We start from the raw sequence: 27,038 nt of genomic DNA on the forward strand, positions 1-27,038 counted from the left end.
AGGTTAGCCGGCGGCGGCGGGGCTGCACGATGTCGGCGGTTAGCGCACGCCCGGCGGCGGCGGGGTTCGCGCCGCGCCATCTTCGTCGCCCGCAGGCGGCGCGGGTGATGATCCCTCGCGCCGCGGGCTCGGGCGAGACCCCTCAGAAGGGCACACGCCCTCCGAGACGGACGCTGCCCCCGAGGGAGGGCCGCCCGCCCCCCGCATCGTCCGCACCGAGCCCCCCGTCCACGAGTGGCGCGGCGGGCGAGGATATCGGCGCGGGTGCTCGAGGCGGCCGCGGGGCGGCAACACGCGGCCGCGGCGCTCGAGGCCGCGGCGCTCGAGGCGGGCGAGGCGGGCGGGGTGGACGGGGACGGGGACGGGGACGGGAGGGCGATCCCAACCTCAGCGCCGAGATTTCCAAGCGCATCGGCGTCAACCAGGACCTCGCCAAGGCGAGCAAGATCGACGACGTCAGGTTCGTGGTGCAGAAAAACGGCAACGCGGAGGCGTTCAACGCCGTCAACGTCGCCACCGCCTACAGCAGGCTCGGACGGCACGTGCGGGACTGGGAGCGGGGCACGCTCGACGGCGCCGAGTGGTACCTCGCGCTGGAGCGGCGCGCGAGGGCGCTCACGCCGGAGATGTCGGCGTGGGCGGCGTCCTCGGTGACGTGGGCGCTCGGCAGGACGGGAAGAAACCCGGGCGCCGCGTTCTGGGTCGACCTCGAGGCCAAGCTGTGCACGGTGGCGGACGAGCTCGAGCCGCAGGGCGTGGCGAATGTGTTGTGGGGGTTAGCCGCGTTGGAGCATCGAGCGTCGCCGCGGCTTCGCGACGCGCTCGAGGCGGCGGCGGTGAAACACTGCAGGTTCGCGTCCAAAGAGGGCGGGCGTGATGTGAAGAGGGGCCCCGTTCGTGCTCCGCCGAGGAGGGACGACCGACGACGGCCGAACGAGGGCCAGTCTCCGGGGTTCAAGCCTTACGAGCTCACGATGATGTTCTGGGCGCTGACGCGGCTTGGGGACGAACCGGGGATGGAGCTCAGGGGACTGTTCGAGGCGCAGTGCGGGCGGCAGCTACACCTCCTCAAGCCACAGGAGCTATCCATGGTGGCGAGCGCCTACGGGCGCGTGGAGAGGGTCGCGCCGCTTCTCGCCGCGGTGGCCGAGGAGAGCGTGATGCGCGCGGGCCTCAACAACTTCAAGCCGAACGAGATCGCGAACCTGATGTGGGGATTGGCCAAGGTTCACGCCAGGCAGCTCTCGGACGGGGTCAACTTCGGCGACCTTGACGATCGGTTCGCGTTGGACGACCCCGAGGGGTTCGGGGCGCTGACCAGGCTCCTCGCGCCGGGCGTCAGCGGCAAGGCGCTCGTGCGGCAGGACTTGTTAGACGTCTTCGTGGACGAGTTCTCCGCCAGGGCTCACGAGTTCACCTCCGGGGACATGGCGCTGAGCGCTTGGGCGATCGCGACGCTGACGGCCAAACCCACGAGGTACGAGACCAGGTTCGAGCTGGACGGGGACGGCTCCTCCGCCACTGTGGAGGTTGCCCAGGCGAACGAACTTCCGAGCAAAGTCGCGGCGCTGGAACCAATCGAATCCGCCGCCGTGGTCAGGGTCAAGGATTTCTCCCCGCTGGACTTCGCCAACTTGCTCTGGGCCTTCGCCAAGCTGAACCACACGCCCGGGGATCGTTTCCAGGCGGAGTTCGAGGAGGCTGTGATTGAGAAGATATCCAAATTCGACGCTCAGGTGTTGGCCAACACGGTTTACGCGTACGCCGCGCTTCAGCTCCCGGGTGCCAGGAACGTCCTCCCCCTGATCGGACTTCACTTCAAGGACAGGCTGCACGAGTTCAAGCCGAGGGAGCTCCTGATGGTGTTGTGGGCGTTCACGCGCTGTTCGTACGACCCGGGGGCTGACGCGATGGCGAGGTTTGAGCGCGCGATGCGTCCGATGACGGACAATCTCGCCCCCGACGAGGTCACCCAGTACCTGTGGGCGTCCGCCGTGCTCAAGTACCGACCCACCGAGGGTGCCTTGCGCGGGTTCGAGACCAGGATCGTGGACTGTCCCTCGCGGTTCAGCGGCACGCCCATCGCGTTGACGCTGTGGGCGTACGCCACCCTGAATTTGCCGCCGCCATTTGCGGTGATGGACCGGTTCGGCGACGAGCTCGAGTTGTCCAGGGCGGATGAGTTCTATCCACAGGATCTATCGCTCGGGTTCTGGTCAGCGGCGGTGATCATGACCCAACCGAAGGCGGATGACGTGCCGATGGTGAACGCGCTGGACACGGGCGCCAGGGAGCGCGTGCTGAGGCAGATGGCCAAGCACCTCGGTTCGTTGGGCGCGACTTCCGTTTCCCCGGAGGGTCTCTCCGCGATTTACATGGCTATTCTGGCGGTGGAGATGCACTCCCCGTCGCTCTTCGCGGAGCTAAAGAGCAACTGGGGTCATCTCGCGGCCGCGGCGGAGTCGTCGTGGAGGGCCACGAAGGGCAAGGGCCCCACCGTGAGCAAGCTGCAGAAGGCTGTGGGCAAGACGCTCGACGAGCTCGGCGTCGAGTACGAGTCCGAGAAGCTCGTACGCGGGGGTTTGATTCGACCGGATTTCGTCGTGAAGGGAAAGGCGAAGATCGTCGTGGAGGTGGACGGGCCGTACCACTTCAGCGTCGAGCCGAGCGCGGCGTCGGATGCGGGTGAGGAGCTGGAGGATTGGTTCGGAGGGGGCGGCGGCGAGACACCTGACGCGCTCGAGAAGGATCGATTCGGGTTTGGGTCCGTGCTCAGGCCCCTCGGAGGCACGATCCTGCGAAACCAGCTGCTCAGTTCGTGGGGCTGGAACGTGGTCACGGTGTCCTACCGGGACTGGGTGAAGGCGGATAACGACACGTCGGGTGGAGCGAAGAGGGAGTACCTCAAAGGTCTGCTTGATCAAGCCGGTTACTCGTAGTTTTGTTTTACATGGATGATCGTAGACTCAGGCCAAGGTGATGCCGCCAAACGATCGTTTCATCTCGTCCTTGTTCGTTTTCTTCTTCGACAACGGCGATGTCAGTCCGTACCCAGCCTTCTGCAGCGAGTGGCTGCTCCTGCTCTCGTGCAGCTGCTTGCCGAAGGATGATCGAGGTGCTGGGCTGGCCCACACCGGCCGCTTGGGAGACCGCTGCCCCTTCTTCGCAGTCGCCGGCGAATTCCTCTCCTCCTCTCCAAATCTGGACGTCGGCGCGGCTTTCGGCGAAGGGCCCGGCGAACCGGTGTCGCTCCCGCTGTCCGACCCGACCTCGTTCATGGCCACCTGGTTGAAGTGGTGGTTAGCGCTGAGGTCGGCTCGCATCAGCGCGTTCTCCTCTCGAAGCTCCTTCAGCTCGGCCATCGCAGCCTCGTATTCCTTCTCGAGCTCCGATTTTGAGTGCTCCGAGTCCACGCGCATCGCCTCCGCGCGCCTCACGTTCGCCTCCGAAGCCGCGGACGCCACCGCATCGCGCAGGAACGCCGCCTCGTCCGTCGCCTCATCGAGCAGGCTGGACACCTCCTCCGGGATCCCGTCCCATTCCCCGCGCTCCTCGAGGGTGGTCCTCAGCTGAAGCATGGCCCGCTCCGCGATCGCCAACGCCCTGTCCGTCTCCTGCTGCACCCCCGCGAGGAGTTCCTCGGCGATGGACGCCTTCCTGGCCATGTCAACCAGCTCGTTCTGCAGCCTCGACGTCTTCTGCACCAGCGCCATCGCCTCTGTCGCGGACTGCGACTCGATGTCCCGCATGCGCTCCAGCTCTAGCGCGAGCTGCTCCGCGGCCGCCTCGTGCGCCGCAGCCTCCCCGCGCAGTGACCCCTCGCGCGTCTTGGTCTCGGCCTGGTGCTTGCGCATGGACTGGACCTTCTCGTAGTGCTCGCCGCACTCCTCCTCGAGCTCCTTCACCCTCCGCCTCAGGAACTCGTTCTCCTTGGCCTGCTCCCTGGCGTTCCTCGCCACGAGCAGCACGTCCCTGCTGTTGCTCCTACCAAACCCTCGCGTCGCGAGGCCGCCGAGGGGAGGACGCCCACCGCCGCTGCCCGCCAGCCTCGCGAAGTGCGAGTCGAGGGTGCCCGTCGACTCGGTGTCCGATCCGTCGCTCCCCGCCGAGTCGGAGGCACGCATGTCACCCGCGCGACCGGATCTAGGTTTGAGCTGGGGCTGAATCGGGGGCTTACCGTTTGCCCGAGCCTTACTCTGCTGCCCGGGGGTGTCGTCGCCGTCGGAGGAGTCGCTGGGATACGACCTGGGGATGGCGTAGGCGGGAGGGTGGGAGGGAAAGTCAGCAGTCGGAAAGGCACCCTTTTTTATTCCGTATCTATCTTCGCTGGTTCCCCCGATGTTCGGGAGCGTCTGTCGAAGCAAGGAGGATTCGAGCGCGGTATCGCGCGCGCGGGAGCGAGGAAGAGGAGACGAGCCGGACGCTCACCATCCGGGACTATTCTTCGCCATCGCGACGATGCTCCCACCGCGGGATGGAGCGGTTCGCGAGGTGATCAGTGACGAATAACGGAAGACTTGGATTTTTTCAAATCTCATCAAAATGAATTTTCCCAGATAGCACTAAGAGGTATCCTACCTGAGCAAGCAGCTCGGGTTGCCACAGGTGCGGGGTCTCCTCAGCGAGGCGGCGTCCGTTTCTTCTCCGGCGAGGGCGGCAAAGGCGCTCGCTTCTTCTGCTTCTTCGGGGCGCGCCTCTCCGGTGACGACGAACGCGCCCGCGGCGGCGATCGCACCTTTGGGGGCGACCGAGCCCTCGCGGCGGCGGGCGGCGGCGGCGGCGACCTCCGCCGGGGTTCGTCCACCCCGCCGCCGTACCCGTCATCCGCCGACGGCTCGCGGCTCACCCGCCGCACGGGATCTCCCCACCGGTCCACCTCCACCTTGGGCTCCCTCCTTCCCGAGTCCCGCGATCGCCGCCGGTCCCTGCCGCGATCCCCGTCGCGGCCGCCCCCTTTTTTGCCCGCGCCCGCGACCCCCCTCGAGGAGCGATCCTTCTTCGGTCCCGCCGGCGGCGAGCGCCGTCGAGGCGGGGACGAGTTCGAAGCCACCCGCGATACCTGCGCGGTTCCCTCGACGCCCGCCCCGATCACCCCCCGCGCCGCCCCGATCACCCCCCCCCGCGCCGCCGCCATCGACGCCGGCGGCGGCGGATTGGAAGCCGGGTTGGTCGCAATCGGCGCCGACGGCGGCGGCGGGTTCCACGCGAGGGGCTCATCATCCGGCTTCGCCTCTGTCCCGGTGGGTCCCGTTTGCGCGTGGGTCCCCCCGTTCTGGCTCTGGACGGCCGGGCGTTCGGGCCTCTTGGGCGCCGCGCCCCATGCGCGTACCTTCTTCGCCCGCGGTACCTTCACCGGCGGCGAGGGTTCGGCCGCGGTGAGCCCGGCTTCGTCGTCGGCGGCGTCGATTGACGGTTTCGCATCGGCGCCGTCTCCGCCGTCGTCCTTCGCCGTCATCCCTTTGTCCTCTCCTTCGCCGTCGGAGCACTCGTCCGACGACGGGACGTAGTCGTCCACGTCGAATCCATCGGAGTCCTTGTTATCGTCGTCCCTGTTATCGATGAGCGACGGGTCCCATCCCGCGTACCCGCCGACGAGCGCGGCGGCGGCGGCGACGATTGGGGGCGGAAACGCCGAGCGCCTCCTCCACTTGACCACGACCCGACGCACGCCCGCGAGGTGCTGGGGCGGGCACTTCAGCGCCGCCTCGACGCACTTGAGGATATCCCGGGAGAAGCGGGACGCGAACAGTTTCTTCACCTCGTCGTCGTCGCCCGCCGCGCACAGCGAGTTGATCGCGTAGAGCACCGGCACCCTCTGCCTCGGCTTCTTCACCTGGATCTGCTTGACCAGGATGGCGACCGAGTGCTTGTAGTACTTCCTCGCATCCTTGCGCGCCAACGCCACGATCTCGTCGAGCTTGGACCGTGACGCGCTGCGGAGGCTGCGGATCACCTCCAGGAACCGCGCCTGGTCCGGCCAATCGAGCGGCATCTCTCACGTGTTGCCGACTCGGATGCCGAGTCGCCCACTCAAATTCACCCGGCCCGATCGCCCCGGCCTCCCCTGATCGGCCTCCCCGCGTCTCTCCTTGGCGAACCGCGATCCGAGCTCTGCGCCTATGGGGTGCCCACGGAGTGTGCAAACGCGCGCTAGATACCCCTGGCCCAACGCTCGCGGCCAGCGCCCCGTTTGAATGAGTCTCAGACGAGTCAGAATATCCTCTCTCTGACCGCCACAACTTGCTGCAGTCTGGCAGTGTGACGGGGCGCGAATCTGGTTTTGCCGTCAGTGGTGTCGGCGGGCGCGCTGGCCAAAAGCCCGGGTCGATGGGCAAGAGAAGGCTCCAGGAGGAGGCTGATGATCGCCGCCGTCGTCGTCTGGGAGATACGGACGGCTGCCAGAATGACTACGACGGATGGAAGCCGCCAGCGGGGAGCTCCGCGCCCCATCCCGTGGCTCGCGTCGCGATGAGCACCGTCACTCCCCGAGACTTCTTCGACCGATACGTCGCGCGTCGTCGGCCGGTGGTGCTCACCGGGGGTCTCGAGGGGACGTGCTGGGAGACCGCATGGAAAGGATGGACCGATGATGCGCTGGCGACGTGCGCCGCGCGCGACGACATGGTCAGGGTCGAGACACGGAGCTCGGTGACCGGCGCGTACGGAGTTGGCAAGTACGAGACGATGAGGTTCGGGGACTTCGTCCAGCGCTTCAGACGCGGCGATGAGACGTGCTACCTGACCGCGTCGCCCGCGGCGGTGGACGCGCAAGGCCGCCCGCAGGTCGCCGCGCCGCCCGCGTCCAGACTCCTCGGGGATGCCAACGGTGGGCCCCCGTTCAGGCCCAAAATCGCGGGCAAACTCGTCCCGGCGAATGTCAACGTGTGGATGGGCGCGAGCGCCGACGGCGCCTCCTCGGGGCTCCACCACGACCACCACGATAACCTGTACGTCCTACTGAGGGGAACCAAGCGTTTCGAGCTGTACGCGCCCTCGGAGATTTGTTCCATGTACACCGTCGGCGCCCCCGTCGCGGTGCATCGCAACGGTCGGATCAACTACGAGGAGAGCGGTCGGACCCGCGCCGACGGCGACGACGGCTCGGTCGCGGCCAGGGTCGCGGCCGGCGCCGTGAACGCCGCGTACGCGGAACTGGAGGCTGCCGAGTCGGCGATGGCGAACGGGGAGGAGGGCGGCGCGGCGCGGGTCGAGGCTGCGGAGAGGGCTGTGGACGCAGCGATGGACGACGCCGCTTTTACCGCCGCGGGGGGGCGGGGCGCCGAGGGCGACGGGGACGACGGGGACGATCTCGACGGCGACGGATTCTTCGGAGGTCACGACGACTTCGACGACGTGGACGACTCGGACCTGGACGCGGACGTTGACTCGGACGAGGACGAGGAGGAGAACGAGGATGGCGGGGATGGGGCTGGTGGGGATGGGGCTGGGCGCGGGGCTGGCGGCGGCGGCGGCGCGGAGGCGGATCCACCCAGCTTCAGCCGCGTGGACCGCGACAGGCTGAGCGAGTTCCCGCGGTTCGCCAGGGCGCACGCTAGCGCGAGGGTGCAGACGGAGATTCGCGCGGGCGAGGTGCTGTACCTCCCGGCGGGCTGGTTTCACGAGGTGACGTCGAAGGGGGACGGGGAGACGAACCGCCACATGGCGCTAAACTACTGGTTTCATCCCCCGGCGCCGGGTGGGGAGGACGCGTCGACGTACGCGTTCGAGACTCCCTACGGCAGCCGGGCCCGACAGGCGATGTGGGAGGACGACTGGGCGATGTGGGAGGAACTCCACCAGTCGAGCGAGGCAAAATAGAAGAAGCGTCGCCGCAGATTTGAGGCAATATTCGAGAGTCGACACTTTGACGTTCGTTGAGAAGTTCTTCTCGTTACAACCGACGGCTAGGACTGCCGGCAGCATTCAAACCCCTAGCCGACGTCCGGAAAATACCCCCGGGCGCCGACAAAACACCAAAACAGCTAAGCGGGATCGCGCCGGGCACCCTGCCCGACGCAACTCTCCTGGCGGAGCCGCTTACTTCATCTTGGCAGTCTTAGCCTCCTCCTCCGCCTTCTTAGCCTCCTCCTCCGCCTTCTTGATGCGGGGACCAACCTGCCTGACGTTCATGCGCTCCGTGCGCAGCTTCTGGTAGGCGTTGAAACCCTTCATCTCCTCGGTCACAGACACCATCTCAAGGGGCTTGTCCTCCTTGGTGATGGGCATGAGCGCACCCTTGAACTGCTTAGCCATGGCGAGCTCACCCGCGTCGGAATCGCCGGCCTTGGGCTTGGCGGTGCGGCGGGGGAAGAGGATGAGGGAAGCCTTGTACTCCTTGAGGCGCTTGGAGTTGAGCTGTTGAGGGGAAAGTAGGAAGGCGCAAAGGTCAGCACGCCGCGCGCGTGAGGTGAAAATAGGGAACCCTAGGGGTCCCAGTCTGGAAAACCCTAAAAACCACAGCGAACGCGACGCGGGTCCGCGGGTTCGACGCGACGCGCGCGCCATGAAAACGACGTCGAATGGTCTTGATGGTCAGGCAGACACGTCAAGAACGTCCAAACGCGTCGACGGCGCTCGATTACGCGTCGAACCCTCCGCACGGACCCCGCCTCTGGCTGCGGCGATCCGCCATCTCTGAACTAAAAAAGCCGCTAGGCGGGACGACTTACCGCAAGGGACTCCTCGGAGCGGTTGCGACGACGGTGGTCGACGGCGATGCCGATGGTGGGCGCAAGCTTCTTGGGGATGCCGGCAGCCTTAAGCTCCTCCAGGGTGAAACCACGACCGAGACGGGTCTTGAAGTTGTACCGCTGGGTGGGAGGGCGCACGACGGGGCGAAGGGCACCGGCGGTCGGGCGAGGGAAGATGGCCTTGGCCTTCTTCTCGCGCGCGATGCGACGGGACTTCTTGCGACCAGCCTGGTTGAACCAGGTCCTCACGCGGCAGGCACCGGCGTTACCCTGATGTGTTAGGAGACGGGGGAAGAGGTCAGCGGGTGCTCCAGGGGCGAGGGACGGCGCGCAGGAGGGCGCTTTACGGCGTCCTCCGCGGTCCGATTTCCCGCACGGAAAGATTCAGCAGCTTAGGGTTTGTTTCCGTCTCAGCGCTGAAGGGGTCGCGTCGCGACGTCCACGCACCTGCCAGTCCTTCTTGAAGTGCGCATTGGGCAGTTGGTTGTTGTGCGCGGGCATCTTGCTACCGTGCTACCAAACAACGCGTGCTAGGATAAGAGGGCGACGATGCAACGGGGTTGCCGGCTTTTGTCGATGCGGACCCGAGCTATTTTCGCGAGCTCGATCCACGAAAATGAGAAGGGGTACTGAAAACACATAGGACGAGGGCCTATTTACGGAAAATAGTTTATTTTGATGTGATTATGTGTGAAGATGTAGTTTGACGTACACGTGACCATTGATGGTAAGGGGCTGACGAAAATCATGTTAAAAATCATGTTAAAAATCACTACTTGGAATCGCTCGAGGGCCCCCCTTCACACCACCCAACGCCGGGAAGCATGTCCAACGGAGAGGTGGTGAACAAGAAGGCGATCAACTACACCAACCTGTGGCCCATCGCGCTCGCGCCCGTCATCCCCGCGGTCGGCATAGCCCTCAGGTACGCCCCTGAACCTTGCTCTCTGGGAGTCGTGGTCGTGGTCGTGTCTCAACTCAAAAAACGAACCCCACCTGTCGTATTCGCAGGCCGTACCCGCAGTACAGGTGGCCGGTGATCGGTGCTATCGGAACCGCGATCCTGCTCGGCGCGCACAACGCCGTGGTCGCAACCGGCATCAGCACGAAATAAAGATGGGCTCGCTCAGGGAGGAATTGGAGGCCATACTCAGGGCCCGGCTCGGCCCTGGAGCGTCGCTCAAAGATGCACAGCTGGACGCCGTTCGAGCGTTGCAGCAAGGACGCGACTGCCTCGCGACACTCCCGACGGGTTTCGGCAAGAGCATGGTGTACCAACTGCCCGCGATGTGGCGCGAGGAGATGGACCGACCCGGCGTCACCGTCGTCGTGACGCCCCTCCTTTCGCTCCTGCGAGACCAGCTCCGGGGATGCGAAGATCTAGACCTGAACGCCGCTGCTTGGTGCGGGACCGCGGACAAACGCGACACGGAACGGATCGACCGAGACCTTCGCCTCGACGCCGACGACGGGGGACCGGGAATTCGGCTCCTGTACACCACGCCGGAGAGCCTCGGGTCGAACGCGCGCCTCCGCGACGCGCTTCGAGCGTGCGCGCGCAACGGATTCCTGACGTCAATCGCCGTGGACGAGGCGCACTGCGTCGCCAGCTGGGGCCACGACTTCCGCCCCGCGTACCTCGCGCTGAAGGACTTCAGGGACGATGTCGTGGGTCCCGGCGTGCCCTTCCAGGCGCTCACGGCGACGGCGACGCCGAGGGTCAAGGAGCAGATCGTCTCCGCGCTCGGGCTCAGAGACCCGGCGCTCATCGCGACGTCGCTGAACAGGCGCAACCTGCGGTACGAGGTGATCCGACGCGAGAGCTTTGGAGGTGGGCACTCCGAGGTGGGCACGGGGTTGGGCACGGGGGTGGGCACCGAGGTGGGCACGGAGGACGTCGCCCTGGCGCACCTCGCGGCGATGGCGAAGGAGACGAAGGAGAGGTGGCCGGGTTCCGCCGGGATCGTGTACGCGAGAACCCGCGCGGAGTGCGAGCGGCTCGCGGCGCTCCTTCAGGACAAACACGACGTGGATTGCGAGGTGTTCCACGCGGGACGTACCGGGGAGGCGCTGGCCAGGACCCAGGGGAACTGGGCGGGCGGGGACGTGCACTGCGTCGTGGCGACGGTTGCGTTTGGGATGGGCGTCGACAAAGCCGACGTTCGGTTCGTCGCGCACTGGGGTCCGCCGACAACCCTGGAGGGACTGTACCAGGAGAGCGGACGGGCCGGGAGGGACTCGAACCCCGCGCGATGCGTGATGTACGTCGGGTCGAACGAGCTCGACGAGCTGAGGAAGGTGACTGGCGGTGGCGGTGACGCGCACGCAGCCGTGGACGCGTACGCGCGAGGCGTCTCGCGGTGCCGGCGCGTCGGATTGCTCGAACACTTCGGCGAGCGCCGCGCGGGCGGGTGCGGCGAGGGCGAGGAGAGGTGCGACGTGTGCGCGGACCCCGACGCCGTGCGTCGCGCGGCGGCGGCGGCGGATAGGATATCGGACAGAGCCGCGGAGAGGAGGATGGAGGACGCGAGGGTCGCCGCGGAGGAGGATGATACGCACTCATACGGCGGCACAGCTGGCAGCGGCGACTGGAAGAGGAGGCGAGTCGAGGTCGCGGTCCGCGTGCGAAGGGTGCCGCTCGTGCCGACGCAGCACCGGCCGCCGGTGCCGCCGGGACATCCTCTCGGATCGCGCAAGTTTGTGCCTCCGATGAAGGGAACCAAGTACCGACTGAAGCAGTAGACAACGTAAAATAGCACGCTATGGCACGCACGACATGGAAAAAATTTCTCGATGTGGACAAAAAAGCCCGAGCGCGCCGCGCGCTCCACGGCGACGGAAACAATCGGAATTCTCGCGGAGGAGGCACAGCGGAGAGCGCGCGCTCTCCAGGGGAAGGGACCGACGACGAACGGGGGGCGAAGGTCCGTATCAGAGCGTAAATAGGCGAGCAGATCCAGTCGGGGCCGCCGTTTCCCACCGCGATACTGCGGAGGGCGGTCCCGTGCGTCAGCGGTGCCGAATTAAGGCGTGTTGCTTAGGAATCGCCGAGGAGTCAGGAATCCCCATGAGTCTGTTAGATTACGGCCGCCAGGATGACCTGTGGCGTGGGGATGATTATCTGTTTCATCACGATCGTCCGGAGAGCGTCCAGGGTCAGTACGCCTCGTTGAAGGAGGAGGAGACGCTGCTGAGGCAGGCCCGAGACCGGCTGGCGCGTGGGAACAAGAGCACGCAATTATCGCCGTACAGGCCAAGTCGCGAGGCCTACGCGCGCTGGCAGGCGGCGGTGACGATCCAAAAGATGTGGCGCGGGGCTCTGGGGCGACAGAAGGCCATGGATAGGTGGATTGCCGTGTATCAGATCCAGCGCTTCTGGCGAGGTGCGCTGGTCCGGTACAGAATGGCGAGGTGGCGGGGTCGCCCGATCGGGCCGGTGCGAAAGGAAAAGGCTGCCAGGCAACGAGCCAACGAGCGGGAGCTCGCGAGGCAAAAGCGGGCGGAAGAGCGGGAGCGAAGGAGACTTCGAGAGAACGCGGAGGTGAATGCGATCCTCGCGCGCGTGGAGAGCGTCAGGCGCGGGGTCATTCAGACGCCGTCGGCGAGCGGCACCCCGAGATCGTCCTACGGCGGCTTTGCCTACTCGCCCAACTCCACCTTCGGTTCCGCGCCTGCCACGGAGGAGCCGGTGACGCCGACGGCGATGGTGCTAACGCCGACGTCGACGATGCGGTCAGATGCGCCGTCGATAGATCCGATGCCCGGTCAGACGATGGAGGTCCCGATACAGATGCGCGACGGCTCCGTGCAGATGCTCCCGGTGATGGTCATGCCGCAGGACTCGGCGCACAGGAAGCAGCGCAACGCGTCGGTCGAGGAGACGGCGAATTTCCTCATGAGCCTCGCCAGCAGTAAGGCCTCAGGCATCGGGGAGGTGGAGTCCACGAAGTTCTTGATGGAGCTCGCGGATCGGACCCTGAGGATGCCCACGCCCGACGTGGACCTCGGCTCGACGGTTGCGTCCACGTCGATCTCGTTGGCGTCGCCGGGTAGGAACGCCGGGCTCGGGGATACACCGGCGACGCCGACCAAGCCCACGCCCCCGCCCGCGGCGATGAGCGCGCGACGATCGCATCCAGGGAGCCTCAGGGGGGTGTACCAAAGAGTGAAGGAGAGGGCTTCGGGCGACCCGAGTCGAACGGCTGATGGGGACGCGAGCGGTGCAGGTGCCGCGCGACGCGATTCGTTCCTCTCGGTGCCCGAGGGTCCGTCGAGCGCCCCGCCCAGCGCGAGCCGGCGCAACAACAACCTCCCTCCCGACATGGACGATTACGCCACGTACGTGTCGCCCGAACCCACGCCGCCGCCGCAGCCGCAGCGACGTCCCCGGGAGCGTTTCGCGGAGGCGGTGGAGGACGCGACAAAGGCGGCGAAGGCGCGGGAGGTCACCGCGAGAGCCGGCGAAGTCGCCGCCGCCGCCACCGCCGCCGAGTCGACGTCTTCGCCGGAAGCCGCCAAGATCGCGGAGCTGCAGGGTCTGATCGCGGAGCTCGACGCGGTCCAGCGTGAGCTCCTGCACGAGATCCACGCCGAGTTCCCCGAGGTTGAAAGCGCGGCGCGGCGATCGACGCGTCGGCCGCCGGCGGCGCAGCTGTCGGCGCCCGGTCCGCCGCGGGAGATATCGTTCGCGCCCACGCCCAGCCCGGTCCGCGCGATGCGCGAGCGGCGAAAGGCGGCGGAGGAGGAGGACGCCATGGAACGGTACGCCGCGATGCTGGCCGGGACGATGGAGAGGGAGCGAGAGGCGGGCGGCGGCACAGCTGGCGGCGGGGTTTCACCGGCTCATTATGACCCTAAACCGGCTCATTCGGGCAGGGCTCGACCGGCCGCGAGGTTCACGCCCGCGTCCGCGTCGAGGCGATCCAGCCTCGGGTCCGTGCACGGGTCCGCGGGGGCGACCCCGGCGCGGCGGCGGCCGGGTTCTCGGGACCCCGGGATGGCCGCCGCCGCCGCCGCGAGGCGTCGCGCCATCGAGGTTGAGGACGAGGAGGAGGCGCGGATATCCCAGAGGCTGGGTCGGGTGTACCTGGCGGGCGAGAGCAGGACGCGACACGCCAACGCCTTGGTGTCCAAGTACGCGGTCAACGGGCGCGCGGGCGAGTCGATGGGTGATTCCGGGAGGCGCGGCGGGGCGGCGCGCGCGGGGAGTCGGGGATCGCCGGCTTCCATCTTGGACACGCTGAGGTCGGATGCTTCGGACCCTTACGAGGCGTACGAATCGCACTCCTACAGCTCGCACAAGCCTGCGGGCATCGGCAATTTCTGGGAGATTAGGCAAGGAATCGCGAGGGAGTTTCACAGCGGACACTAGTTAGCCGCGCACGAGGAAGGCGGGAGGCTAGAGCTACTAGCTAGATGGGTTGGAGAGGATGCCAAAAGGCGAAATCCAAATAAATTATTTCCAAACGGCAATCTCATCACAAAAAACGAGTTTTTTTGAACCACGTCGCCTGTGGAGATGGCTCGACAAGGATAAAGCGTCCTCCGATTGAGTGGACAGCAGCAGCCGCTGGTCCAGGCGCGGGCCACGTCGATTCCGTGTGGGAGACTCTTCGTCGTTCTGAGGCCCGCCGTGGGGCACACAACAGGCGGCGGTCCTCACTCTAAGAGTTCGTCAGTCACAGGGTCGGCAGCGGGTGTCGAGTAAGGCGTGATCACACGAGATGTCCGCCACCTTCGCGCTCTCGGCGGCGGCGCCCGTCGGCCGCGCGGCGGCAGCCTCGACCTCACTGCGCCAGAGGAGGTTGAAATCCTCTCCTCGGCAACCTGGGGGCGCTCGTCGCACGGCGCGCGGCGGAACGGTCTATGCTCGCGTGTCCGGCACCGAGAGGACTTCCACGACATCCCAGATCTCGAGCCAGATCAAGGACATCCGGGCGCAGATGGAGGAGGACGAGGACCTCAACACCCTCATGGCGGGCCTTCGCGGCACAAACATCGACGACAGCGACTTCGCCGCCGACGGCGTTAAGATGCGCGTCGTCGACCTGGACAAAATCAAGGCGGAGGGTGGCGACGACGACAGATTGCCGCTGTACTACGACCCGGAGCTCATCGCACAGTACTGGCGGCGCAGGCCCGGTGCCGTGGCGCAGCGCATCCTCCAGCTCTCCACGATCGCCGGGTCGTTTATCACCGGGATCATCGCGGACCTCGTGACAAACAAGACGAGCGAGAACTCGGTCAAGCGTGCGATTCAGCTCAGGGAGATCGTCACCTCTCTCGGCCCGGCGTACATCAAGCTCGGTCAGGCGCTCAGCATCAGGCCCGACATCCTGTCACCACAGGCCATGACGGAGCTGCAGAAGCTGTGCGACAAGGTTCCCTCGTTTGATAACAAAATCGCATTCGACACGCTGGAGAGGGAGCTCGGTTGCAAGTGGCAGGACATTTACAGCGAGCTCGGCCCCGACCCGGTGGCCGCGGCGAGCCTCGGCCAGGTGTACAAAGGTAAGCTGAAGAGCAACGGCGACATCGTGGCGGTCAAGGTGCAAAGGCCCGCGGTGCTTGAGACGGTGTCCATCGACCTCTACATCCTGAGGCGCGTGGGCGTGGCACTTCGCTCGGTGCCGCAGATCAACACGGACGTCGTGGGTCTGCTGGACGAGTGGGCCGAGCGCTTCTTCGAGGAGCTGGACTACGTCAAGGAGGGCGATAACGCCACCAAGTTCGCGGCGAGCATCAAGGATGACCTCCCGCAGGTTGTGGTGCCGAGGACGTACTCGGAGTACACCCGGCGCAAGGTGATCACGTCGCAGTGGCTCGACGGCGAGAAGCTCTCCCAGTCCACCGCGGACGACGTCGGAGACCTCGTGAACATCGGCGTGATCTGCTACCTGAAGCAGCTCCTCGACACGGGCTTCTTCCACGCGGATCCCCACCCAGGGAACCTCATTCGCACCCCCGACGGCCGCCTCGCCATCCTCGACTTTGGCCTGATGACCAACATCGACGACAACATCAAGTTCGGCATGATCGAGGCCATCGCGCACCTCATCCACAGGGACTACGACGCCATCGTGGAGGATTTCGTCACCCTCGACTTCATCCCCGAGGGCGTCGACCTCAAGCCCATTCTCCCACCGCTTGCGAGGGTGTTTGACCAGGCACTCGAGGGTGGCGGCGCCAAGAACATTAACTTCCAGGAGGTGGCCGCGGATCTCGCGCAGATCACCTTCGACTATCCCTTCCGAATCCCCCCGTACTTTGCGCTGATCATTCGAGCCATTGGCGTGCTCGAGGGCATTGCGCTCGTGGGCAACCCCGAATTTGCGCTGGTTGATGAGGCGTATCCATACATCAGCAAGAGGCTACTCACCGACGACTCCCCCCGGCTGAGGGAGAGCCTCAGGTACATGGTGTACGGCAAGGGGCAGGTGTTCGATGCGGACAGGCTGATTGACGTGCTAGAGGCGTTCGAGACTTTCTCCGTCGCGTCGCGAACGAGCAGGGGGAACATGGAGGGTGAGGCGGCGACGGCGGCGACGACGGCGGCGGCGGCTCCGGGTGGGTTCGATCTCAACCAGATCTTCGCCCAGATCCAGGCGGGACTCACACCGCCCGCCGCCGCCGCGACCACCGCGCGGGGCGGCGACCAGGACGCTCAGACGCGCGAGGCGCTCCAGTTTGTGCTCTCCCCCCAGGGTTCCATCTTTCGCGAGTTTCTGCTCGACGAGGCGGTGAAGGGCATTGACGCGCTGAGCAGGGATAACGCGGCGAGGGTGCTGCAGCAGGTTGGACTAGGCGACGCGACGGTGCCCCTGCTCCTCCCCGGTGCGCTGCTCCCCCGCAGTGTCAGGCTCAGCCCCAGGGTTACGGACGACGACCGCGCCACCGTTGAGAGCGTGACCAAGCTGCTCAACTTTTTGTTGAGGGGCTCCCGCACCGCGGATCCCTCCAAGGTTGTGCGCGAGCTCGGGCCGCTGCTCCCGGCGGTGGCCACGGAGGTGCTCCCGGAGCTCATCAGCAGGCTCAACTCGCGCGTCGCGGCCAGGACCATCAGGGAGGTGTTCGGCGACCAGCTCACGTCAACGCCCCTCGCCGCGGGTGCCGCCAGCCCGAGGTAGTTGTATTCTTTCACGACCATTTTTTGATTTCGCCGCCGCACGCTAGCCGCTTTTAGAAGCCGCGAGGGCGCACAGGCTCTGTGTCCTCATGTCATACTATTCTAAAAGCTGTCTCTAACTGATCTAAAAGCATCTCTAACAGTGGCGGTGAAGTCACTGCGTCAAGCCGCATAGCCGGATGGTCGCGGCGGACCGGCGCCCGTGAACAACCCGGCTGCTCGCGGCGGATGTCCAGACATCACCTCCTCCTCCTCCTCATCCTCGTCGCTCCTTTCCGGCCCGAGCGCGAAGAACCGTATGACGCTGTAGATACCGTGGAACAGCACCGCGCACACGGACGCGAAACCTCCGAGAACTCCGAGTATTATCGACGCCAGGGTGGACGCCGGCAGCCGCCCGCTGACGACGTAGGAGCACGTCTTCGGCGCGCAGGCGTCAAAGTATGTGCCGTAGCTGATGCTGAGCTCGACGGTCTCGATCATGTTGGCGTTGGTCCAGTTCTCTTTGCCAATGCGGGCGAGCTGGGGGCTAGTCTCTCCCCACATCGGGAACAGAAGATTGTACATCACATCGTCCCATTTTAATTCAGTTGACAACCAATTCAGTGCAAACCCAATATACCACTCCTTCACGGGTCCCAATGGCGTGAGCTCGCCCGCGATGACCTTTTGGACATTCTCCTGAATTTTTGAATCCACGTGGATCCTAAATTGCTCATACGTTTTTCTGTCATTCTTCCCCTCCACGAAGGGACTGACCTTTGAAGAGGAGGTGTACACGTCGCACCCATTAGGCGCATGCCATTCACTATCCCGCGCAGACTCTGGCCAAGACTGGCCAACGGTTGAAAACAACCATTCTAACCATGCGCTAAACTTCATCGTAGGAACCAATTTTGTGTCGTGCCAAGTAGAAGGATTGCTGCATATTTGCCTGGTATTGTCTAGGAACCAACCGTCCGTGTGAACATCGAGCCAAGTGCCGACGTGTGTTTCGGGGAGAGCATACTTAATGGTATCCTTTATAAGAGCCCCATACAAGTCGAAGGTCAACCTTGTGTCAACACCCAGAAAGGATGCTGGATCAAACACGTTTAAATCAGCTTCCTGTCTTATAACCGTGCGATAGCCGCCGAACAAGCACTCTTTCGTGTAACACTGCAACTTCATCTCTTGCTCTTTCCATGTTCCAGCTTTGAAATAGGTGTAGAGGTCGTTAGCCGGGTCACACGGCACAGATGGGGTGAACGTCGTTCCATTCCACAGCGTGATCTCCTTGTTGGTGGAAGACGCGATGCAGCTTTCCTCGAATTCCTTCCACGCCCCGTACTGCTGGTGCGAGGTGTTCCATTTCTTGGCATCAAAAAGCGTGAGAAGTTGGACGCGCTGAGCGATGTCGCCAATTCCGTCCACGATTCTCGGAAGATTGTGTGCAGCATTTGCTGCTGAGATGTCGATGCTGGTCATGGTCACCAGCTCAGGCATCTCTCGTAGACTGTCGACTTTGGTGGCCAGTGTCTGGTTCAGGAACTCCTCACTCAGCAGTTCCATCGACGCCACGGGGGTGTTGTTGAACTCCTTGAACATCCACCGCGTGACCTTCTCGCCGCGTTGGCAAGATTTCTGAAGATCTTCGCACAACATCTTCCACCCGGTCGCTGCGCAGGCTGAAAATTTGACTCCGTATTGATCGGCTCCGAGTGGCACCTTCTTGAGATCCTGCTCGACCCACCCACACGTTGCATACAGCGACACGTTCATGGACCCAAAGTCGGAGTACTTGATTGACGACGCCGAGCACTCGCACTTCACATTTGGGTGCTCAGCAAGAATCCGCCGGTAGTCGTCGAGGTTCTTGGGGGAGACCTCTTGCACGAGGCTGGTGTCGGTGAGACCGTAGATGGTAACGAGGCTCAGGGCGGCGCCGAGTATCATCAGGTACTTCCTGCGAGGTTAGCAGGGGAGGACAGCTGGGTCAGTCTGGATCGGGTCGGGCGGAAGGCACTCAGGTCGGGTCGGACAAGTGCGCTCGGAATCGCCATTGTGATGGACAGGTTGCGCGCGGAACGTGCGCCGTTCGGGAGCTCCGGGACATCCTGGGCCCACGCGGGCGCCCTTAGGGTCACTCACAAGACTGTCAACACGCGCCCGACCCGCTTCAGGTACGCGGCCTTGGCCACCACTCGCGGGTCGGGCTCGGTGTCCTCGGCGAAGTCATTCGGGCAGAAGCGGGACCACAGCGAGGAGGATCTCCGCGTCGATTCGGGGGTGGCAATGGGTTTGCCGAGCTTGAGTTTGACGGCCATGAACGCGTGGGCGAGCTCCGAGGAGCGGTAAACGCGGATATAAGGCGGTCGAGGCGAAGCCGAGGTCCTATACGAAGCGAGCTGCCCGGCGGGTCGCGCGCGCTGCACGGCTGGAAGTAGTGCGTTTCTCCAAAAACACTCTCCAAACTGCATAATAACGCGAGTCATCAACGATGTAAATCGCGCGTGCAGTCATCAAACAAATCGTGTTTCGGATTCGCCGCGCGGCAACAGATCAGTATCAGACACCCACATTTTTCTGCTCGACAGGCGCAACTCAGTCACATTTTCCTGTGAGGGAATTAGGAATTATTCGGCGAATTATTCGCGCGACAAACAGCCGGTGTGTATCGGATTCGATTTGTGGCTCACAACGACGTTTGGAGGATGGGGAGAAAAAAATCTTCCAACACCCCCAACGGCTATGACGAGCAGTCACGAGTTATTTTCACGAGTTCGTGACTCCAGCTTGGAGCCTTCTCTCCAAATTTAGGAATCAAGACGCCGGGGATCAGGCAGACCCCAAGGCGTGGAGGGAAGCCTAGGGGCCATCGAACCGCGGGCGGCAAGGGACTTGGACCGGTAAACACACAAGGAGAGCCCCGGCTCGACCGATCAAGTCTTCAGCTCCTCGCGCCTCAGCGCCGAGAGCGCCTACCGCTCGCATAGGCCCGTTGCGAGTTTTTTTCTCCGGCATCTGACCACACCTGGTCTCGGTGAGCGCTCGGACGTCGTCCTTTCGCATCGCGGGCGCTCGATCGCAGAGCGTCGCCGCGTCCACTTAGCCCCTTAACGGGAGAACCGGTGGCGCGCGATCAACATGGGCGTTCCCCTATTGAGCGTAGAGATGCGCGGCGATAGCGACCCGCAGTTGAGCTCCAAGGCGCAGGAGATCTTGGAGCGGCGGAGGGAGGCGCAGAAGCGGGTGGCGGAGGCGCAGCGGAGAGCCGCGGAGGAGAAAGCTCAGGCCGATTTGGCCGATGCCGAAGCCGCCGCGATGGCCGCGGCCGAGAAGGCCGCGGCCGAGAAGCTCGCCGCCGAGAGGGCGGCGGCCGAGAAGGCCGCGAGGGCCTCGGTCGCGCTCGCCCCGAAGCCCGAGAAGTGGGAACCCCTCCCCGACCTTCCCCTCGTGAAGCGCGCGAACAACCCGTTCGGCCTCAGCTTCACCGTGGACATCAAGACCACCACGGTGGAGGAGAGGCGAAGGCGACGCGAGCGCGACGAGATGACCCCGCGGGGGCCAAAGGCGGGCGCCGGAGCATCCGCCCCGGGAGCGACGTCGGAAGCCGGCGGCAAGCCCCCGCTAAGGCCGGGGGGAGGCAAGCAGCAGCCGTCCACGAGGACGGGCATGCACCTCACCGCGGGCGTCGGCGGCTTCAGGTTCGTCGTCGACTTCAAGCGGATGCTCAAGGTGTTGCCCAGGCCGGTTGTGCGACCGACGACGCGGTTCGAGTCGCCAGAGGCGCCCGCGAGGAAGGCGCTCCCGTTCAACGCTCGCGGTCCCCTCGCGGACTCGGGGTTCCAGGCGGGGCCCACGTACGAGGAGGCGGCCGCCGAGGCCGCCGCGCTCGAGGCCAAGGCGGCGGCGCAACTGGCCGTCGCCGAGGAGAAGGTTGCCGCCGCGCTCGGCGACGCGGCGGAGTGGAAGAGACGATTCGAAGACTCCGAGGATCGCTTGGCTGATGCGCTCGCGCGGCTCGCGGCGGAGGAGGCGAGGCGCCAGGATCTGGAGTTTGAGCTGCGACAGACGAAGCAGGACGCCGCGGACGTCGAGCAGCGTTTGACGGCGTCGCTCAAGGCGGCGGAGGCGGCGAACGAGAAGCTTCGCGAAGGCAACGCGGAGCTGACGCGCGGGCTGGAGGGGAGCACGATCAAGATCCACGACCTTCGCGAGCAGCTGCAGTCGTCCACGCAACTGTTGGAGGCTGAGCGCGCCTCCGGGTCTGCGCAGCGCGCCGAGTTTGACAAGAAGATGGCCGGCGTCCAGAAGCGAGCCAAGGACGCCGAGGCGGAACTATCCGCCGAGATCGCCGAACTGCAGGCCAAGCTCGCCACCGTCACCGCGCAGGCTGCGGAGGCTGCGACCGCCGCCGAGGAGGCCTGGAACAAGGAGAACATGCGCGCGCGGGAGCTCGTCAAGGAGACGGTTGAGCTCCGTGAAAAATCCGCGAAGGACCGCGAGGCTCTCAAGGATCAGCACGAGGCCGAGGTGAAGAAACTCACCGCCGCGCACGCCAAGGAGATGGACAACGCCTCGAGCGTCCACGCCGCCGCGATCGAGGCGGCGAGGGTGGCGCGCGAGAAGGTTGAGACGGACCTCGACGGGGAGCGCGAGGGCCGACTGGCTGACGCGGACGCGGCGAAGGCTGCCGCCGCCGCGGCGTCCAAGGTGGCCAGGGAACTCGAAGAGGAGCTCGCGCGCGTCAAGGATGAGCTCGAGAAGGTCCAGGCTGAGCTCGAGTCGCAGGTTTCCGAGTACGAGAAGACCTCCGCGTCGTCCTTCGACGCCGTCAAGAGCCTCAAGAACCAGATTGCCTCGCTCGGCGACACGCTCGCGTCGGAGAGGAAGGATCGCCAGGGCGAGCGCGACACCGCCGAGAAGAAGCTCGCGGACCTTCAGAAGAAGGCCAACGCCGCCCGTGACGTCGCGTCCGCGGCCCTCAAGGAGGAGCGCAGGGCTCGCGAGAGGGAGGTTGCCGGCGCGAGGGAGGAGGCCAAGAAGATCGCCGCCGACGTCGAGAAGGCCAAGGGTGAGGTGAAGAAGCTCCAGGACAAGCTCGCCGCGCAGAAGCGCGAGATGGACGCCGAGCTCGAGTCCACCAAGTCGGCGACGTCCTCTACGGTTGGCTCACTGGAATCCACCCTCGCGGAGCTCAGGGCGGCGAAGGAGGCTCTCGACGCGAAACTCGCCGAGGAACGCGCCGCGAGGGAAGCGTCCGACGCCTTCAACAAGAAGCAGCTAGGCATCGCCGTCGACGCGAGAAAGGAGGCGGACAAGAAGCTCGAGGACACCCTCGCGAATTACCGCAAGACCGCCGCGGCGGAGAAGGCTAAGCTCGACAAGAAGATGGCGGAAGACGCCAAGCGACACGAGAAGGAGACATCCGACCTCGAGAAGGCACTCGCCGCCGAGAAGAGCGCGCACCGCGTCACCGACGAGAAGGCGACCGCCGCCGAGGCTGCGAAGAACGCCCTCACGGAGGAGCTCGCCGCGCTCAAGAGCTCGTCGGCAAAGAAAGAGGCTGAATTCACCGCTGACGCCATCAAGGCTGCGGATGAGCTCAAGAAGATGCGAATCGGCCGCGAGGCCGCCGCTGCCGCATCCGCCGAGGAGATCAAGAGGCTGAACGCTGAGCTCGAGAAGCTTCGAGAGGAATCTAAGGCCGAGATCAAGAAACTCGAGGACAAGATCTTCGAGCAGAAGGCTGAGCTCGAGGCGTCCCTGGGCGCCACTAAAGCGAAGGCTTCCTCCATTCAGAGCAACCTTGCGCAGATCACGCAGGAGAAGACCATGCTAGAGAAGAAACTCGCGGATGAGATCGAGTCCAGGAAACAACAGATGGATAAGTTCAAGGCGCAGCTCGGCAAGGCGCTCGAGGCCAAGCAAGCGGCGGACAGGAAGGTGGACCAGGCCATCGCCGCGGAGAAGAGAGCTGTTGAGAACGCCGCCAGGCAGGTTGAGCAGGAGAAGACCATGCTCGAGAAGGAACTCGCCGAGAAGCGCAAGGAGATCGAGAAGAAGGCTGCCTCCGAGGCCAATGCGGCTGCGGTGAAGAGGCACAATGCCGAGCAGTCCAAGCTCGAGGCCATCCTCGATTCCGAGAGGGAGGGACGCAAGGCGGACAGGGCCCAGTACGACTCCGATCTCGCCGAGGCTATTCAGAAGGCTCGCAACGAGGCAGAAGCCGCGCTCGCTGCGCTCAGAGCCGCCAAGGACAAACTCGAGGCCGACCTCCTCGCCAAGAGCGACGCCGACAAGAAAAAGTCCGCCGCGGCGCTCAAGGACGCGAAGGGCGCCCTCGCCGAGGCTGTCGACGCCAAATCCAAGCTGGAGCGCGAGATGAAGGCTCAGCGGGAGGCTGCCTCGGCCGAGGCTGCCGCCGCCGCCGAGGCTGACAAGGCCAGGGCGGCGGCCGCCGCCGCGGCTGAGCAGAAGCTCTCCGCCGAGCTCTCCGCCGCTAAAGAGCAGGCTTCCAAGTTGGAGGCTGACCTCAAAAAGGCGACGGCGGCGCGCGAGATTGCATCCAAGGCGCTTGACAGTGAACGCGCCGCGCGAGAGAAGGATGCCGCCGCAGCTGCGGAGGAGACGAAGAAACTCGCCGCAGCAGCCGCGGCCGAGGCCAAGAAACTCGCCGCCGCCGACGATAAGGCCAAGGCGGATCTCAAGAAGCTCCAGGACAAGATCAAAGAGCTCGAGGCTGAGCTCGCGGCGTCCACCGGCGCGGTGTCCTCTGCCAAGTCCTCCGCGCAGGCGTCCGAAGCGGCCATCGCGAAACTCAAGAAGGAGAAAGAGGACGCCGAGAACAAGCTCGCCAAGGCTGAGAAGGACGCCGCTGATCAGCTGAAGGCTTCCAAGGATGGCAATGCCGCCCTCGCTGAGGCGAACGCGGCGCTCGCCTCCGCCAACAAGGCCAAGGAGGCAAACGCCGCCGAGGCTCAGAAGCTGAAGGTTGACCTCTCCGACGTGACCAACAAGCTTAAGGCTCTCGAGGACAAGAAGAAGTCTGCCGACGCCAAGGCTAAATCCGACGCCGAGCAGGCTGCGGCCGCCCTTAAGGCTGCCGAAGGTAAAGCCAAGGCTGACGCCGACAAGGCTGCAGCCGCCGCCGCCGCCGAGGCCAAGGCTAAGGCTGATGCCGACAAGGCAAAAGCAGCGCTCAAGGCAGCTCTGGAGAAGGCCAAGGCTGACGCCGCCGCGCTCGCAGCCGCTGAGGCGAAGGCCAATGCCGATGCCGAAAAGGCTGCAGCAGCCGCCGCCGCGCTCAAGGCTGCGGAGGACAGGGCTAAGGCTGCAGAGTCGAGCGCCAAGGATGCGGCAGAAAACTTGAAGGAGCTCGACGCGCTTCGTGCCGATCTCGAGATGTTCAACAGCCGAGTCATCGCCCTCACCGCCTCGGAGGCTTCCCTCAAGGCTGAGTTGGAGGAGGCGAATAAGAAGGGCGCGGACCTCGAGAAGGTTCAAAAAGAGCTCGAGGCTGCGAAGAAGGCTGTTGAGGCCTCCAAAAAGGAAGAGGCTGCGCTTAAGAAGAAGCTCGAAGCTATCGAGAAGACCACGTCCACCGCGGACCAGGAGAAGGGCGCCAAGCTTGCAAGTCTCGAGACTGAAATCGAAAAGCTAAGGGCAGAGCTCGAGGCTGCGAACGAGGCAACCAAGAAACAGGTGGCCAATGCGGTTGAGGCGGCCAAGAAGGCCAAGAGTGAGACTGATAAGCTCAAGGCTGAGGCTGACAAGGCCAAGGCTGACATGGACAAGCTCAAGTCTGACGCCAAGAACGCCAAGACTGAGTCTGACAAGGCCAAGGCTGAGGCTGATAAGGCCAAGGCTGACATGGACAAGGCCAAGGCTGAGGCTGATAAGCTCAAGGCTGACATGGACAAGGCCAAGGCTGAGGCTGATAAGGCCAAGTCTGACGCCAAGAACGCCAAGACTGAGTCTGACAAGGCCAAGGCTGAGGCTGATAAGGCCAAGGCTGACATGGACAAGGCCAAGGCTGAGGCTGATAAGCTCAAGGCTGACATGGACAAGGCCAAGACTGAGCACAAGGCTGAACTCGAGGCTGCGAGCGCTGCTGCCGCGTCCACCGCGAGCGCAAAGGGCGACGCCGCAGCCAAGGCTGAGAAGGACGCCACTGCCGCCAAAGCTGATGCCGAGAAGGCGAAAACTGCGCTGAAGGCGGCCTTAGAGAAGGCTAAGGCTGATGCCGACCAGCTCGACAAGGCTGCCAAGGATCTGGCGGCGGAGAAGGCCAAGGCTGAAAAGGCTGAAAAGGATGCAGCGGAGAAGGCCAAGGCTGCAAAGGAGGCTGCCGAGAAGGCTGCTGCGGCTGAGAAGGCCGCGGCTGCGGCCAAGGATATCGCCGATAAGCTCACCAAGGAACGCGACGAAGCCAACAAGAAGCTGGGAGACGCAACCACCCAAGTCACGGCCATGACCGCAGCGACGGAAGGTCGTGATGCCGAAATCGCCGACCTCAAGCGCCTGCTGGCGGAGGCGGAGGAGGCGGCGAAGGCACTAGAGAAGGAGATCCAAGAAGCTCGCAAGAAGAAGAAGGAGGAGGACTCCGACTCTGACTCTGACGAGGGTGAATTTACCGGCATGTCGCTGAAGGAACTGGTGGAGGCGAAGAAGGCTGCCGCGGCGAAGAAGGGTGAGGGCGTCGAGGAGATTGACGACGAGCCCCTCCAGCCGCCGAAGAACAAGAAGGGGACCCCGGACTCGGACAAGGAGAACACGGAGGCGGGGTCGTCGCCAAAGTCTGTCATCGCCAAGGGCCCCTCATTCACGGTGGGTTGCCAGTTCGAGAGCAACGAGGCGGAATCTTTCCGCACAGAGTTGATGGTTGTCAGGGGACAGATGCAGGTGCTCGCCGCGCGTCTGATGAACCTTGGCAAGCAGGACCTGGTCAAGGTGACCAACGAGGACATCGAGGAGCAGAGAAAGAAATCCGCAGAGGAGGAAGAGGACGACGACGCCGTCAAGGCGCTCGCGCTCACCGAGGATTGGGACGACAAGAAGAACGACGGAACCCTCATTACCCCCCGCGACCCCGCGGGTGGAGAGAACCTGAGGCCGCTGGTGGAGAACCTGAGGAAGAGGATCGCGGAGCTCGTGACCAAGGGGCAGGCGGCTCGTGCTCGGATTCTCGCCCTCGAGGGGGAACTCACCGCGGCCATCAACGAGAAGGATTCCGCCGCGCAGTGGGCGCAGATGTGCCACCGCCGCGCCATCGGTTCGGAGGAGGCTGCCGTCTTTGCCAGGGACGACCTCAGGAAGCTCAAGCAGCTCACCCGAGCCATCCGGATGGGCGAGATGGACGCCGTCGGCGAGAAGCTGGACTCGGTCAGGGCGTCCATGCGCATCGAGGAACTCACGGACAAGCTCGAGGCTGAGCAGGAGACCCACGAGGTGACCAAGCTCATGCTGGAAGATGCCGAGGAGAGAGCCACCGCCGCCGAGTTGAGGCTCGAAACCGAGAAGAAGAAGAAGAAGGCGCGCACCGAGTGGGACAAGATCATGAGCTCGACGTTTAAGCGCGCGGGCGCCACGCCGGTGAAGGAACGTCCCGAGGAAGAGGCCGCCGCGCTGTTGGAGGACGGCGCCGAGACCCCGGAAAAGGCTGAGACCCCCGTGTCCCCCGCGCCGGCGGCGTCTGGCTTTTCCATCTTTGGCTTTGGCTCGTCGACCCCCGCGCCCGAGCCGGCTCCGGCGGAGGCGGCCGAGGCTAGCTCCGACGAGGAGACCATCTCCGCCGAGGCCCTCTCCAAGGACGCCAAGGAGGAGCCGGCGGCGGACGACGATGACGACGATGATGACGAAGAGGAAGCCGAAGAGGAGGAGGAGGAGAAGGAGGAGGAGGAGGAGGTGAAGCCCGAGTCGCAGCCGACTTCGTCTGCGTCAGCCGGCGGAGGTTTCTTCTCGTTCTTCGGCTTTGGCGCCGCCGCCCCCGACCCCGAGCCGGAGCCCGCCGGCACGGACGACGACGACGAGACCATCTCCGCGGCCGCACTGACGCCGGGGGTGGAGCAGGTGGCGGCGGAGGCTGCGGAGCAGACGCTCAACACCACCACGGGTTCGGAGGAGGATGAGGACGAGTCGGGGGGCAGCGGCTTCTGGAAGCGAGCGCACCAGAAGGCCAAGATGGACGACGACTCGGACGACGAGAAATAGAGTTATCGCGCGTCCCGCATGGACGAAAA

The 27,038-nt window shown here is 64.8% G+C and overlaps 9 protein-coding genes across 9 annotated transcripts; 6 read left to right on the top strand and 3 right to left on the bottom strand.

Annotated features, from left to right (window-relative positions):
• Positions 1–29: 29 nt before the first annotated feature.
• Positions 30–3,573, top strand: MICPUN_100534 (predicted protein; the record flags this gene model as incomplete). The annotated part of the gene is made up of 2 exons (XM_002502091.1): positions 30–2,935; positions 3,093–3,573. 2 exons carry the CDS (start codon positions 30–32, stop codon positions 3,571–3,573), a joined length of 3,387 nt encoding a protein of 1,128 aa, XP_002502137.1.
• A 1,045-nt stretch (positions 3,574–4,618) lies between these two features.
• MICPUN_100535 (predicted protein) lies at positions 4,619–5,992 on the bottom strand (the record flags this gene model as incomplete). Its single annotated transcript, XM_002502478.1, has 1 exon — positions 4,619–5,992. The coding sequence occupies one exon, from the start codon at positions 5,990–5,992 to the stop codon at positions 4,619–4,621; it is 1,374 nt and encodes a 457-aa protein (XP_002502524.1).
• Positions 5,993–6,327: 335 nt separating this feature from the next.
• On the top strand, positions 6,328–7,818 carry MICPUN_58606 (hypothetical protein; the record flags this gene model as incomplete). Its single annotated transcript, XM_002502092.1, has 1 exon — positions 6,328–7,818. One exon carries the CDS (start codon positions 6,328–6,330, stop codon positions 7,816–7,818), a length of 1,491 nt encoding a protein of 496 aa, XP_002502138.1.
• Positions 7,819–7,871: 53 nt separating this feature from the next.
• Positions 7,872–9,251, bottom strand: MICPUN_90780 (predicted protein). The gene is made up of 3 exons (XM_002502479.1): positions 9,138–9,251; positions 8,670–8,960; positions 7,872–8,355 (listed from the first exon to the last, which is right to left on the bottom strand). The coding sequence occupies exons 1-3, from the start codon at positions 9,189–9,191 to the stop codon at positions 8,038–8,040; spliced, it is 663 nt and encodes a 220-aa protein (XP_002502525.1). The 5' UTR covers positions 9,192–9,251; the 3' UTR covers positions 7,872–8,037.
• Positions 9,252–9,908: 657 nt separating this feature from the next.
• Positions 9,909–11,135, top strand: MICPUN_69395 (predicted protein; the record flags this gene model as incomplete). The annotated part of the gene is made up of 2 exons (XM_002502093.1): positions 9,909–10,496; positions 10,584–11,135. Coding segments are annotated over 2 exons (1,140 nt in total), but the record flags the coding sequence as incomplete, so codon positions are not given.
• Positions 11,136–11,757: 622 nt separating this feature from the next.
• Positions 11,758–14,061, top strand: MICPUN_58609 (predicted protein; the record flags this gene model as incomplete). The annotated part of the gene is made up of 1 exon (XM_002502094.1): positions 11,758–14,061. One exon carries the CDS (start codon positions 11,758–11,760, stop codon positions 14,059–14,061), a length of 2,304 nt encoding a protein of 767 aa, XP_002502140.1.
• A 532-nt stretch (positions 14,062–14,593) lies between these two features.
• MICPUN_65888 (predicted protein) lies at positions 14,594–16,762 on the top strand (the record flags this gene model as incomplete). The annotated part of the gene is made up of 1 exon (XM_002502095.1): positions 14,594–16,762. A coding segment is annotated over one exon (2,169 nt), but the record flags the coding sequence as incomplete, so codon positions are not given.
• A 215-nt stretch (positions 16,763–16,977) lies between these two features.
• Positions 16,978–19,274, bottom strand: MICPUN_58611 (predicted protein; the record flags this gene model as incomplete). Its single annotated transcript, XM_002502480.1, has 2 exons — positions 16,978–18,760; positions 18,946–19,274. The coding sequence occupies 2 exons, from the start codon at positions 19,272–19,274 to the stop codon at positions 16,978–16,980; spliced, it is 2,112 nt and encodes a 703-aa protein (XP_002502526.1).
• A 667-nt stretch (positions 19,275–19,941) lies between these two features.
• Positions 19,942–27,009, top strand: MICPUN_58612 (predicted protein; the record flags this gene model as incomplete). The annotated part of the gene is made up of 1 exon (XM_002502096.1): positions 19,942–27,009. The coding sequence occupies one exon, from the start codon at positions 19,942–19,944 to the stop codon at positions 27,007–27,009; it is 7,068 nt and encodes a 2,355-aa protein (XP_002502142.1).
• Positions 27,010–27,038: the final 29 nt, after the last annotated feature.

The sequence above is a fragment of the Micromonas commoda genome, chromosome 5 (assembly GCF_000090985.2).
Source record: "Micromonas commoda chromosome 5, complete sequence".
In the NCBI taxonomy this organism is placed as follows: domain Eukaryota; kingdom Viridiplantae; phylum Chlorophyta; class Mamiellophyceae; order Mamiellales; family Mamiellaceae; genus Micromonas; species Micromonas commoda.

What these genes read in the sequence shown, in the direction of transcription:
- MICPUN_90780 (XM_002502479.1), bottom strand. Translation starts at nt 9,191, where the DNA reads ATGCCCGCGCACAACAACCAACTGCCCAATGCGCACTTCAAGAAGGAC. An exon ending in ACTTCAAGAAGGACTGGCAG is followed by an intron (nt 8,961 to 9,137) that starts GTGCGTGGACGT and finishes CTAACACATCAG; the next exon opens with GGTAACGCCGGTGCCTGCCG. An exon ending in GCTCCGAGGAGTCCCTTGCG is followed by an intron (nt 8,356 to 8,669) that starts GTAAGTCGTCCC and finishes TCCCCTCAACAG; the next exon opens with CTCAACTCCAAGCGCCTCAA.